Below are 13,915 nucleotides of genomic sequence, written 5' to 3'. Positions count from 1 at the left end.
GGGTGTGGCCAAGGAAGTAGGTGGCTCAGGTGGAGTAGAAGTGACTATCACCAGAGGTGAAGAGGTCAAGGGATGCAAACCCAGGTTGTCCATGTGGACCTTGAAGCCACTCCAAATGACAGCAGTACTTAGAACAAAGAAGCAAAACCATAAGCAAAGTTCAATGCCCTGCAAGGGAACTATAGATGCCTAGACAGGGCAAAGATGCAGCCCGGAGGGGGGTGACTGGTTAGTGTTTAACACGATGGAGAAGTTTATAGATTGCCAGGCCATTACAGATTGGGCCATTAATCCTCACAAACAAGCTTCATATGAAGTATGTGTTATTTTTGTTTTGTTTATTTTCTGAGACAGAGTCTCATGCAGCCCAAGCTGGCCTCCAACTCACTATATCATGATGGATGACCTTGAACTCCTGCCTCCACATCCCAAGCACGGGGATTGCAGGCATGTGCCACCACACCTGGTGAGGTAGGTGCAATTTCCATTTCCCTTTTATAACGAGGAAACTACAACACAGAAGTTAAGCACCTCATAGTTCTTATCTGGTATGCTATGTTGATTCTCCCAAAATGATAAGGGAAGGTGTTTTAATGCACTCCAAATGAATAAAATCAGAAGCCACTGAATAGTGTTAGGAATGGGGTTAGCTTTGGAAAGACAATGGAAATATTTATTTAGGTGTATTTGTCCTGAAACACCTGCTTTTCAGCATCCAGTAGGTGGCAGCACTGAACAGCATCCCCCCCCCTCCCCCGTCAGGTCATCTGGTGGAAACATTCTGCACACTTCAAGACTTCTGGCTGTTCCATGCCCTGATGATTTCTGCAGCAGCATCCAGTGTGCTATCTTTCTGGAAATCAATAACTGCATCGTCACAGACCAATATAAATTCAAGACACAGTCATATTCAAATATAAAAGATATAAATCATAATACGTTAACTGAAGATTTATGTATCTAATCTTAAGTGAAGAAAAAATTTCCAAGTAAAAATTCAGATGCAAAAATCGAAAGGTGAAAACAGTTATTCAAAATAATTATAATCAGAAAAACAAGCCAATGTTCAGAGGACCCAGTATTGAACAATAACAGCCATTTGCTCTACCTGTCCCTGCTTTTTCCTATAATCCTTTCATTTTATAAAACAACCTCTTCTGGAAATTTCTAGGTTTCGTTCTAACAGCTTCCATTAAAATCCAAATCATATGCTGAATTTGCTATTTCCTTATCTGTGAATGTCACACAGTATTCACTATAGTTTGCTTTAAGCAAGGGAAATTTAGTTCATTCTAAGCACTATTCTGGAAATTTTTTTTTTTTTTTTTCTCTTTGAGACGGGGTCTCCCTATAGCCCCAGCTGGCTTGGAACTCACTATGTAGACCAGGCTGGCCTTGAACTCACAGAGATCTGCCTCCCTCTGCCTCCCCATTGCTGAGATTAAAGGTGTGTGCCTCCATGCCCTGCTTTTCTGTGCCCTTTCTACTACAGTGATTATCTAAGAAAGTCAGCTGCTGGGGCTGAGAGAATAGGATATCTACATGTGGAGGCTGGACCTGAGCTGCCTAGTGCAGGATGGTGTAGCCAGGGCGGTCTGTGTGTGACAACAGATGCTGACGGCAGCAATAATGGTTCTGACACAAAACAGGGTCAGAGTACAAGTTAATGAGGCATCTATCTGTGTGGTATAGAGGCCCGTGCAAGGTACTGGCACTGAACAGGGTGAGGTAGGGACCTGCTATGAGGTGTCAGAGCACAATAGTGACTCCAGAGGCTGCCTGGTGTGAGGTATGGGGACCTAGACGAGGGCATCTCTGAGGGAGAGTGGCAGAACAGGTCCTCGTGGGATGCTGAAGCAGTTGTATGGGTGTAGTGATCACATGTGGGCAGTGGCAGATGCTTGGTTCAAAATGTCAAAGTCTGAGTGGGGTAGGGTCAACTACTAAGACATTTAGTGTGTGTGTGTGTGTGTGTGTGTTTGTGAGAGAGAGAGAGAGAGAGAGAGAGAGAGAGAGAGACAGACTGTGTGGCCAGAGATTGATCACATATAGAGGTATTAAGTAATTATGTAATAGGAATCAGGCTTCTTCCTTGAGGAACAGAGTTTCAAACACAGACGTGGAAAAAAATTATGATGTAATCTGTTAATTCTCAATAAATTTGGATAAAAATAAATATAGCTGAAAATAAGCATCTATTTGGCTCTGTCAACTCGGTGGTTCTGCATCTCAACCGACTGCTGACTGAGAATATGTGAGAAAAGAAACTGTCTGTACTGAGCACACACAGATTTCTTTTCTTGACATGATTTATCAGACAATACACTATAACAGCTATTTTCATGGTGTCACATTGTATTCTATTATAAATAACAGAGAGATAGCTTAAAATACACAGAAGGATGTATATAAGCTATAGGCAAATAATGCACCATTTATATGGGTACAGAGGTGTGACTGACATACATGTGTGGCTAGACAAGTGCATTCACATAGTCTCTACCTCTGCCTACCAGGAGGGCTTAGGAACAGTGCTACCAGTAGCAGGGACACTTTTAATGTCTAGATTTTGCTTTGTAGGCACCACTCTGCTCCAAGAGGAACCAAGATTCATTGAAACTAGTTGGCTTTAGATTGGGATAGATAATGACAAGATGATCCAGAATAGTAGGTCTTGTGTAGAAAATAAAGTGTCCCCTCAGGATGGACACATCAAAGGAAGCAGAAGCCAATGTAAAGGGCCTCCTGATGGACAAAATCTGGGGAAATTTAAATATAAATAAGTAGCAATTATGATAAATTATCCACAAATAAAGAAATCTATGAGTTTTCACTGTTACTAATTTATAGGTAAAATGAATGTTTTTCATTGATGAGCTATTTCAAAGCACTTGGTTCAAAATAATATTTTAAAATAGGAAACTGTAATCTGTTAGTAGGAAAGTCAGTCAAACACCAGTGACCTTAAGTGCTTAAAGTTAACATCACCAGTAACAGAAAAACACTGAAGTGTATAAGCAACTTCCGTGGTTTCCTGCCAAAGTGAATTGCTCAGATTGAATCATGGGGAAGAACCATACTGAAACAACAGAGTCGCTCTCCTCAAAGTAATTGGCTAGTAAGTTTTACAATATCAAGGTCATGAATGTGAGGACCCATTCTAGCCTGATAGAGATGACAGCTAAATACAACAGATAGTTCTGGGCATTGTTGAGACAGTTGGTGAAATTGGGATATGTGCTAAGGGCTACATAGAATAATGGTTTATCTGTGATAACTTCATTTTTGATCAAGGTCTCACAGTGTAGCCCTAGCTGATCTGAAACTCAGAGATCCGCCTGTCTCCTAAGTGTTGGGATAACACTTAGTGTTGGGTCCACCACCACACCTGGCCCAATTCTGTCATTGTGCTTTTATGTGGGTTCTGGGGATGGAACTCAGATCATCAGGCTTGCTTAGAGTTTTTACCCTCTAAGCCTCAGCCCAAGGCATTTTAATCTCTTAATTTTTAGGCTTGTATCTCTTCTTTTTTCTTAAAAATGGAAATACTTCTGAAAAGAAAGCTGCAAGATTCCTTTGAGGTTCAACTCTATTTTATTTTCAGGAACTCTGTGTATTTCACTTTTCTTCCATTTTCATAATTTTTCTTTCTAATACTGGAAAATTCTGTGTTCCTTTCCACATCCATTTACTTATTTTCTCAATCCTACTGTGTTAGTAGTAACATCTAGTGTCCTGTGGAGTGTTTCTGCGGTTATCATTTCCAACAGCTTTATTTACAATTTCTTGCCTGGACTCTGATCGATCCCATTTCATCTTTTTACATTATCTTATCCTCATTTTCCTGAACTTTAAAAATCTCCACTTTAACCTATTGTCTAAATGTTTAGAATTCCAAATGTCACACTTCTGTTTGCTCTGTTTTTTTTCCTTTTCCTGTGAGTATTGTGACAGCTGTTTTTATCTACCTTTCTCATTCCTGATAGTATCCTGTAAAGATGCAGAGCTACTTCCTTTATGATTATGAATCATTTTGGATGAAACTGCGAGCTCCTCCGTAGTCATTCCTGTGGTTTGGGGTACTGAGTATGTTGTCTGCTGGCTTTATGATTTGAAGATGGATTTGCTGTTATTTGTCAAGGAGGACCTGGGGCCATGCTAGAAGACAGCAAAGATTCTCCTCAGTCATTATAAAATTTAATACAACTTGAATACAGCATTTGGCCAACTGGGAATTAATGGCTTAACTTAACACGATCCTCAGCATTGGCAACATTGACTTAGAGGTGAATGAGGAAATACGCAGTTTACCCTAGACTCTTTTTACCCTGCTTTACAGCCATGATGGCATGCGCACATCTGCCCTGTTTCTTCCTACTGCCAGGGCACCTACCACCCCTACTGTTCTTGCTACCAACCTGCTACATGCTGGCTTCGTCTGTTATTTGAAGATGTAGAAACAGGATCTTTTCTAGGTATCTTCTGTCTTTCCTACTGCCCTTGGCAACTCTTCCTTAGATACTAGATAACTTGTGAAATCATTTTACAACTCTCTTGAGTAATTTCCAAGAAGAGAAAAGGGTAGGGCTGTGTTTACTGCTTTAAAATGACTGATACTCCAGATTGCCATATTGCTATGCTGTGTTGATCATCAGTTTAGATGTGTGAAATGCATTTTCAACATACTGTGGTTTCAGCCAGGTTTACCTGAATGTAACTCCACTGTAAGTAGAAAAGTACCTGTACTTCCATTTTTAGAATCATTGTAATGTGATACTGTATTCATAAGCTTACCTTTTCCTCTACATCTTGGTCACCTGAATATTTACATTTTTCCATGTGACTATTTATATTCTACTCTGAGTAGGTCTTCCATAGTTTATCTCGAAAACTGTATTTTTACATTATATATTATATATATTTACATTATTCTCACTAGACTATGGAAGAATGAGTTAGCATAGAAAGTGCTTTGCTTTCAGTCAGACCGCTTTCAGTAGCAAAACATTTATTTATGCTTATTTATTTGTGTATGTTATGTGCATATGTGTATGCATGTTTGCATGTCTGTGTGCATGTACACCTATGGAGGCCTGAAGTTGACATTGGATGTCTTCTTCATTTGTTCTTCACATTTATATATTGAGGCAGGGTCTCTTGCTGAAACCAGAGCTCGCCAGCTATAACTAGTCTCTCTAGCCAGCTTGGCCTAGAGATCTCATCTCTGCCTCCCAAGTCCTGGGATTGCATGCCCTCCTGGCTTTTACATGGGTTCTGAGGATCCAAAGGCCTGTCCTTACTCTTCCATGGCAAGTGCTGTATCCACTGAGCCATCTCCCCAGTCTAGCAATAACATTTCAAAAACAGTGATAATACATTCAGAATCTCCCAGTACAGGTCTAACAGGGATGGGTTCTCTCAGTGTTCCTTAGTCAGGGCCGTTCTTCATTTTCATTCTTTTTTTTAAATATTTTATTTATTATTTTTATTTTATGTGTATGAGTGTATTGCCTGCATGCATGTAAGTGCACCCATGTCGTGCAGTGCCCAAGGAGGTCAGAAGAGCGAGTTGGAGTCTCCTAGAATTGGAGTTACAGACAGTTGTTAGCCACCATGTGGGTACGAGGAATTGAACATGGGTACTCTGCAAGAGCAAACAGTGCTCTTAACCCGAGTCATCTCTCTAGCCCTTGTCCATGATTTCTTTCTTTCTTTTTTAAAAAATATTTTATTTATTATTTTTGTTTTATGTGTATGCATATATTGCCTGCATATAAGTAAGTGCACCTGTGCCATGCAATGCCCATGGAGGACAGAAGAGGCTGTCGGATCCCTTGGAACTGGAGTTATGGACAGTTGTTAGCTGCCATGTGGGTGCTGGGATTCGAACCCAGGTCTTATGCAAGAACAACTGGTGTTCTTAACTGCTGAGCCTCTGTCCATGATTTCTTAAAATACATATTCTGTCATACTTTTTTTGGTACTCCAATGGCACATATATTATCAGTTATTTTGTCTCATATGTCTGAGGCTCTTTTTCTTTATAAAATTTTATTATATTTATAATTTTTGTGTATGTATGTTTGTGTATGCATGCATTGCCATGGTGTAGCTAGAGGTCAGAGGTCAGAACATGTAGGTCCAAGGATTGAATTCAGGTTGCTAGACTTGGTGATAGGCACCTTTTCCCAGTGAGCCACCTCACTGGCCTCTTTTCTGTTCTTTCTGAGACAGGACCTCCCTTTGTAGCCCAGGTAAACCTCCAACTCACGGCAGTCATCCTGCCTCAATCTTGTGAGTACTGGAATTATAGGTATGAGCCACCACACCTGCCTGTTTTCATTTAAAAAAATAATTTCTATCCTTTTTCAGATTGGGGAATTTCTCTGGGTATGTATGCACATTGGCTTGCTTTCCTATGATGTCCTCAATGCTCTGCTGAGCCCCATGGATGTTTCCTATCAGATACCAAACTAAGTTCTTGACTTTCTGGTTGATTCTTGTTTTTAGTTCTGAATTTTGATAACTCATTATGACCATATTTCCTATTAATTTCTTGAACATACTTATAATATCTTCCTTAAAGCCCCTGTCTGCTAATTCTTACACTGGGGTCACCTTTAGGTATATTTCTACTGAATACCTAAAAAAAAAAATTGTGGGTCACACTTTCTTGTGTTTTCATGTCTAGAAAATTCTTATGTGTGCTAAGCATTCCTATCTATTGTGTACATTATGTCATTTTCCTTCAGAAAAGGCTGAAGTTAGGCTGATGACTCACACTTACAATCCCAACACCTGGAAGGCTGAGGCAGGAGGATTGCTAGGAATTTGAGGCCAACCTGGACTATACAGTGGGTTCCAGGTCATCCAGGCTACAAAATAAATAAATAAACCAAACAACAAACAGAAGAAATGAGTTCTGGTTCATAGTTAATTTCATGGCACTAAGCCAAATAAAAAAATGCATATTAGGGTTGGGGATATAGCTCAGTACTTGCCTAGTCCAAATTAACATAATTAGAGATGAAACATCACAACAAATACCAAAAAAAAAAAAAAAAACCAAAAAATTTAAATGCATGTTAGTACATTTTTAGAAATAGAAAAAAGTACTTATAAGTTGGATGAAAGGATACTATAAATGTATTTTTGCATGAAACAGGAAACTTACTTTAATGAAGCAAAACCGTACAAACTTCTCAAATTGTGACTTAGACTCTGTGTCACAGAATGCTGAAACGGGGATGGCTGACAGTTTCTACAAGACAAATAAGATGATACAACAGGAAAAGGTTATATAACTATGTTCCAGATATTAATTATGTGGCCATAGGCATTAGAAGTAGATACGATAGGCAGTTGGAGTAATTTTTAAAAGAAAAAAATACCTTAAAAAATCCCTCAGAAAGTAAAATATTATTTAAGAAAGCTAGAATCAAATGTGTTTCAGAGCCTATCCATAAGTTTTCTTGGTAAGTTAACCAGAAAATACAAGACAGTAGTGCAAAGGGTTAATAAACATTACCTTATTTTTCGTCATCCATTTCACAAACTTATAGTCATAAGGTTCATCACTCTTCATATCAGAGAGGTCGGCATCTAAGAACAGAGGAAAATGGATGCCTTGCGAATTACATCTGAGGGGCTGAAGAGATGGCTCAACTGTTGAGTGCTTGCTGTTCCTTCAGGGGACTGGAATTCAGTTCCCAGCACCCATGTCAGATGGCTCCCAAAAGCCTGTAACTCCAGCTCCAGGGAATCTGATGCCCTCTTCTGCCTGCCTCAGGCACCACACATATGACATACAAAGATGCAGACACACACACACACACACACGCACACACACAAAACACATGTATACTGCACACACACACATACACACACGCGCACACACACACACACACACACACACACACACACAAAGAAGCCGTGGGAGAAACAGCTTCCTGGATGCATTCCTCTTTTCAATCCCATCAATCTTACTCCAAAGTCTGAGTGAGATATTTCTTTGGTATTCAATTTCAGCAAACTATATTTAATATTGTTAAGTTTATTGACTGGTACTTTCAGATCTTTGAAAAAATATTTTTATTTGTTTTTATGTTCTGTGTATGAGTGTATTGCCTGTATGTATGTATGTGCACCCATGTTGTGCATACCCACGGAGGTCAGAAGAGGGCATTGGATCCCACAGATTTGAGTTACAGATGGTTGTTAGCCACCATGTGAGTTCTGGAACCAAACCCTGGTCATCTGCAAAAGGAGCCAGTGCTTTTAACTGCTATGCCATCTCTCCAGCCCCAAATTTTAGATATTTTAGAGTGCCTCAAACCAAGTCATGTTGATGTCTACATTAGTGGATGAAAGTTTTGTTTGTTGAGACAGGGTTTCACTGTATAGCCCTGGCTAGCCTGGAACTTATTATGTAGACCAGGTTGGCCTCAAACTCAGAGAACTGCCTGCCTCTGCAGTAGTGGATGGAATTTACAACTTATTGCTGACAGAGGCATATTGTGGATCTCTAGGTTTGGAGCCTGATCTGCTACTTATTAATTAATTGGCAGCTATAAATTACTTGATTATCAGTCTTTGTCATCTATCAGTGAGGATGTGATAGCACCAATATCATCTGGATTTCTTAAGGATGTGATATTTGTAAAGCTCTTAATATAAGAACTACTATTATCATGGTATGTTCAGTAAATATTAACTATCCAGGTGTTACTTTCATTGTAAGGGGAAATAATAATTATGTCTTATTTTTTCTTTCTGTCTTTCTTTTTTTTTTTTTTTTTTCCTTTTGAGACAGAGTCTCCCTGTAGCCCCAGCTGGCCTGGAACTTGCCATGTAGACCAGGCTGACCTCGAAGTCACAGAGATCTGCCTGCCTCTGCCTCCCAAGAGCTGCAATTAAGGGCATGCGCCACCACGCCTGGCTTATTCTTTATATGATTTTTGGAATAGGATTTCACACTGTAGTCCAGGCTGAACTGGAACTCAGTATGTAGTTACAGTTGACCTTGAACTTACTGTAATCTTCCTGCTTTAGCCTCCAGAGTGCTGGGATTATAGGTGTGCACCAACATGCCTGCCTATATTCATACATTTTAAAAATACATATTTTTATTTTTAATTATGTGTATGCATGCGTCTGTGTGTGGGTTTGTGTACATGTGTGTGGCACCCAAGGAAGACAGAGAGGACACTGGATCCCTAAAGCTGGAGTTACAGACTGTTGTGAGTTGCCAAGCACTTAACCACTGAGCCATCTCTCCAGTCCCTGGCTACCTTTATTCTTAAGCTGCCATCAAATGAAACTGATGCACTACCTATTGTGCTAATGAGGCAAGCCATTATCAAATGAAAATTTCATTTTTATTTCTAGCAAAAGGCTAGAGCTAAACTCTAGTATAGGAAAAAAATTATACATTGCAAATTAAATTTTATGTGCAGAATTTAAGATGCTAATATTTTCCCCCATGGGTGAAGGAGGATCATTAAGAAGGGAAATCTGGGGGCTGGAGAGATGGCTCAGCAGTTAAGATTAGAGGCTGGTTTAAAACTATGCCCATTTAGTAAGATAATAATGGTAGATTCTTTCCTAAGGTCTGTGACCTGTCTAGCTACAAGCTCTTGGCCTTGATAACAGTGCCAGGTATGGGTCCCATGTAAAAAAAAAATTTTAACGTGGATGAAAAGACACACACACACACACACACACACACACACACACACACAAAATATTTTTTTAAAAAAGAAGGGAAATCTTTCAATCTCCATCAGAAAAGGTTTTCTATTTAGAATCCTTCCTGCTCCTATTTAAAGCACACTACATCAAGATCTAAGACCTGAGCTAGTAGTGGGGGCAGGACAGACTGAAGAAACAAGGGAAATAGTGCTTAGTATAGCAATTCAACCCGCAGTCCTGTCCATCACAGTGTGATAAAACCATGTACTGTCTGGGGAAGTTTAGCTCCAGAGGAGTTCCCTTTATTTTTGTTCTCTCTGTGTTCCTCACCCTCTGTCTCCCAGGTGTTCCTAGAAGGGATCAGGAGCGCCAGGAGTGCCACCCTCCTCTCTCTGGATGCTGCTAAGCAATGAGCTGCTTCTGTCATGTCACATGCTTTGTTGTCCTGCCTTTGCTGTGTCTTAACCAATCCGTACAACCAAACCAAATCTGACTTGCCCCCTGGTTAGTGCTCTCTCTTCTAGAGGGGTAGTGGGCAGGAATAAACTGAACATAGGTGAGATGACTGCTGCAAGGGTGTACACCAATCTAAACAAGCTTCCTGTGAGAGGGATGCTGTTCCCCAGGGTAAAGATTCCTGTAAGCACCCATGATCACCTCCTATAACCTCATGAAGGTGGGCCAGAGCTACGGCCATTTCCTGGACAGACCTCAAGCCTCAGCTACAGGAAAACCTAATATTCCATTTCCCTGAAATCTGTGATAATGAAACTTAATTGCTAGAAATGACTAATGTCCAATGTTTATGTATCACAAAAGGATTCCTACAGGAAGACTATAAAGCTAAAGAAACCTCTCCCACTCTTAGTTTTCCTCAGTAAATTTACATATGCACTGCTAAAAAAAAAAAAGCTAGCTGGGTGTGGTGGTGCACACCTTTAGTCCCAGTACTTGGGAGGTAGAGGCAGGCTGATCTCTGTGAGCTTGAGGCCAGCCTAGTCTACATAGTGAGTTCCAGGCCTGCTGGGGTTACAGGGAGACCCTGTCGTCTAAAAAAAAAAAAAAAAAAAAAAAAAAAAAAAAAAAAAGCCAAAGTATAGTCACTCTTTTGTTGTAGCAAATAGATATATTTTATTCCTTCTAGGGTTCTAAAATTTAGTATAAATGGGCAACTTTCACTTTTCAAGTTCAGTGGCCTATGATTTTATTATTATCAAATTTCAAAACATTTATAGTGGCCATAATTTGTCAATAAATAATGCTATAAGTTTTGTTTTGAGACAGGGTCTCACAGTGTAGCTCTGGCTGGCCTTCAACCCACTATGTAGACCAGGATGGCCTTAGACTCACAAGAGATCTACTTGCTTTTGCCTCCCTCCTAAGTGTTGGGATTAAAGGCATGTGCCACCATGCCCAGTTGGTTTATTTTATTAATATTATTTTTCAGGAATCTTTTTGTTTGTTTGTTTTTGTGTTGAGATAGGGTCTTTCTGTAGATCCATTTGGCTTGGAACTCATTATGTAGAACAGGCTGGCCTTGATCTCACAGAGATCCACCTGCCTCTGCCTCCCAGGTGCTGGGATTAAAGGCATGCACCACCACACCCGGCTTACATTTCAATATATTTGAAAATAGCAAATATTTCCTCATGGTTTCACAATTTCTAGAAACTTAAGTTTTCCTACCAAATAACCTTTATTTTTTCTTTTTTAGTTAAGCAAAAAGAAAATTGAAAGATTTCAAGTGAACACAGGATAGTTGTACTATTTCATGTTTAGGGTTTAAAATTATCCATCGGAACAGGATGATGGCAAGTTCTAGATGTAATAGAAGAGCTGGAGAACACTGAGTCCATAACCCTTAGCAGCAGTCACAACTCAGGTGAAAGTCCTGGAAGTAAAGATAATTGTAGAAAACACCGAACTGGCAAAATCCTATCTTCCTTCTGGAGATAAAATGTGGCTCTGGCTTCAACTTTTCTGCATAATTCTGCTATAATTTCATATATAAGTTTTGGTATGTTTTTAAAAAAATATTTATTATTTTTATTTTGTGTGTATGAGTGTATTACCTGTGTGTGTGTAAGTGCACCTGTGTTGTGCAAAGCCCATAGATGTCAGAAGAGGGTGTTGGATCCCCTGGAATTGGAGTTACAGATGGTTGTTAGCTGTCATCTGGGTGTTAGGAATCAAACGCCAGGTCCTCTGCAAGAATAGGTAGTGCTCCTCACTGCTGAGCCAGCTCTCCAGCCTCAATTTCAGTATGTTTGAAACACAGAAACCTGTACAAACCTAATGAAGACACATCGGCGATGATGAAGTAACCCCCGTCAGGAACAATGGGTCTCAGGCCAACACTCTCAAGCAAATGGACCATTCGATCTCTTTTTACTTCTAATTCTTTCGGTAGAGAATTAAAGTAACACTCAGGGTCATCCACACGCTTGATGTCAATCCAAAAAGCCTGAGCCAAGGCTTCCTGTACGTTAAGATTGAAAAATGGAAAGGAAATGTGGTGATGTTAGTTATTGCTCAGTATACTGTAGAATAAAAGAAAGTCATCTATCCAAGTAAGATTAGAGGCAAGAGGTCAGTCAGGAAATTCCAGCTGATGCCTAGAACTATATTAAGCAATATAGGTTAATGGAGGAACTAATTTCCTGTAAATGTTTAAATCTAATATGAGAAACTAAGAAAGAGCTATGAAAATACAAACTGAAAAAAGAGCTGCTGCATAAAGAGGATTAACTTGATAACAAAAAGACATGAAGTGATTTCTACTGAGGTGAGCTGTGGTACAACTTGCTAAATCTGAGTCTGAAGAATGACCAGAAAGGGGAAGAGGTAGTCAGGCTTTACCCAGGATGAGGGCACAGGGGAAATCAAAACTGGCCCAGTGTCGGGAAGAGCAAGCGTACCACCCTCATTCACTGGGGTTCAGATCCCGGGAAGGCGGTGTAAATGAAATAAGGGTTAAAAATGATAAAGTGACTGTATAATAAAACCAAATCTCAAATTAGCCTTTATCATGGTATTACTTTAGGGAATCACTAAAAAATAACTTTAATGGAGTTTTTTTTTCTATTAGATGGATATTTTTGACAGGAAACAATCAAGTGCAGTGTCGTCAGTACACTTTACCCTGTTCTTTAACTGCCTTCTAGAAGTAGAAGAACTTTTCAATATTTTGGCTTTTCAAGGAATGATGATAAATAGATCTATTTTTAGAAAAAGTAGAAACAATATCCACCTGCTGCAGGCCTCCGTCCTACCCTTAGGCGTCTCTCCAGGGTAAGTCCATCTTGCCTCTGTGCCTCAACTCCCCCAGCCTCATTCACCCTCCCATCTCCCCCGCAGGTCTCTCCTCCTAGTCTGTGTCCTGCCCCGTTCCTTGTCTTGGGGCCCCAGACACTTGGGGAAGCAATACTGCTTCCTGATCCTTTTCATCCAGACCAACTTAGTGCCTTCTCAGGGCCCCAGGAGCACTGCTTCTGGGCCTGGCCCCACTGTCACCTCCCTCAGCTTTCCTGGGCCTGCACCACCCATGGGAGGCCTCTCTCCTACCCGCAGGCCTCTCTCCGGGGTAAGTCCATCCTGCCCTCTGAGCCTTGACTCCCCCAGCCTCATTCACCCTCCCATCTCCCCTGCTGGTCTCTCCCAGTTTGGGTCCTATCCCATTCCTAGACTTGGGGCCCCAGACAACTGGGGAACCAATACTGCTTCATGATCCTTTTCATCCAGACCAACTTAGTGACTTCTCTGGGACCCAGGAACACTGTTTCTGGGCCTGGCCCTGCCCTCACCTCCCTCTGCTTCCCTGGGCCTGCACCACCCACCAACCTCTTTCTGGGCCACGGGGGCTGACCTTTACTCCTCCTGATCCTTTGCATCCAGACCAACACAGCTCCTCAGTGCAGTCCCCAGGAGTCCTTGGGGCCTCTTCCCACCCCATCTGCCTTTGCATCTCTGGGTGGCATGGCCACCAGCTGCCCTAGACCAGCATCTTTCCTGGGCCAGGCAACCAGGCCAGTCCAAACCCAAAATTCCTGAGCCCAAAATCATTCCTGGAGGGATTCAGACCTTAGGAGAAAGCCTGAAAACATCTGACCCTGATCTGACTTGGGCCTCTGTGGGAACTCCTGAAGACAAAAGCAATACAGCCACTACAATATAAAATCAAAAGAGAGAACCGGAAGCTTAGACGAACAAGCCTTTCACGTCCAAA

At 40.9% G+C, this 13,915-nt stretch overlaps 1 protein-coding gene across 7 annotated transcripts in view; it reads right to left on the bottom strand.

Annotated features, from left to right (window-relative positions):
• Positions 1 to 629: 629 nt before the first annotated feature.
• Kyat3 (kynurenine aminotransferase 3) overlaps positions 630 to 13,915 on the bottom strand; it is a 51,992-nt gene continuing 38,706 nt past the window's right edge. For 6 of the 7 annotated variants that reach the window (XM_029561196.1, XM_008828288.3, XM_008828289.3 and 3 more), the window contains 4 exons: positions 11,983 to 12,169; positions 7,529 to 7,602; positions 7,175 to 7,261; positions 630 to 853 (listed from right to left, as the gene is read on the bottom strand). In XM_029561196.1, the coding sequence (XP_029417056.1) occupies positions 791 to 853; positions 7,175 to 7,261; positions 7,529 to 7,602; positions 11,983 to 12,169 (411 nt within the window). In that variant the 3' untranslated portion in view covers positions 630 to 790. Of the gene's footprint in view, positions 854 to 3,426; positions 4,159 to 7,174; positions 7,262 to 7,528; positions 7,603 to 11,982; positions 12,170 to 13,915 lie in introns of those variants that run through there. The other variant, XM_017796952.2, reaches the window with a different exon arrangement.

Source organism: Nannospalax galili, unplaced genomic scaffold, assembly GCF_000622305.1.
Source record: "Nannospalax galili isolate Female #2095 unplaced genomic scaffold, S.galili_v1.0 scaffold153, whole genome shotgun sequence".
Lineage (NCBI taxonomy): Eukaryota > Metazoa > Chordata > Mammalia > Rodentia > Spalacidae > Nannospalax > Nannospalax galili.
The sequence above is the reverse complement of the archived record's forward strand: the minus strand, read 5'-3'. Positions and strand labels throughout refer to the sequence as shown.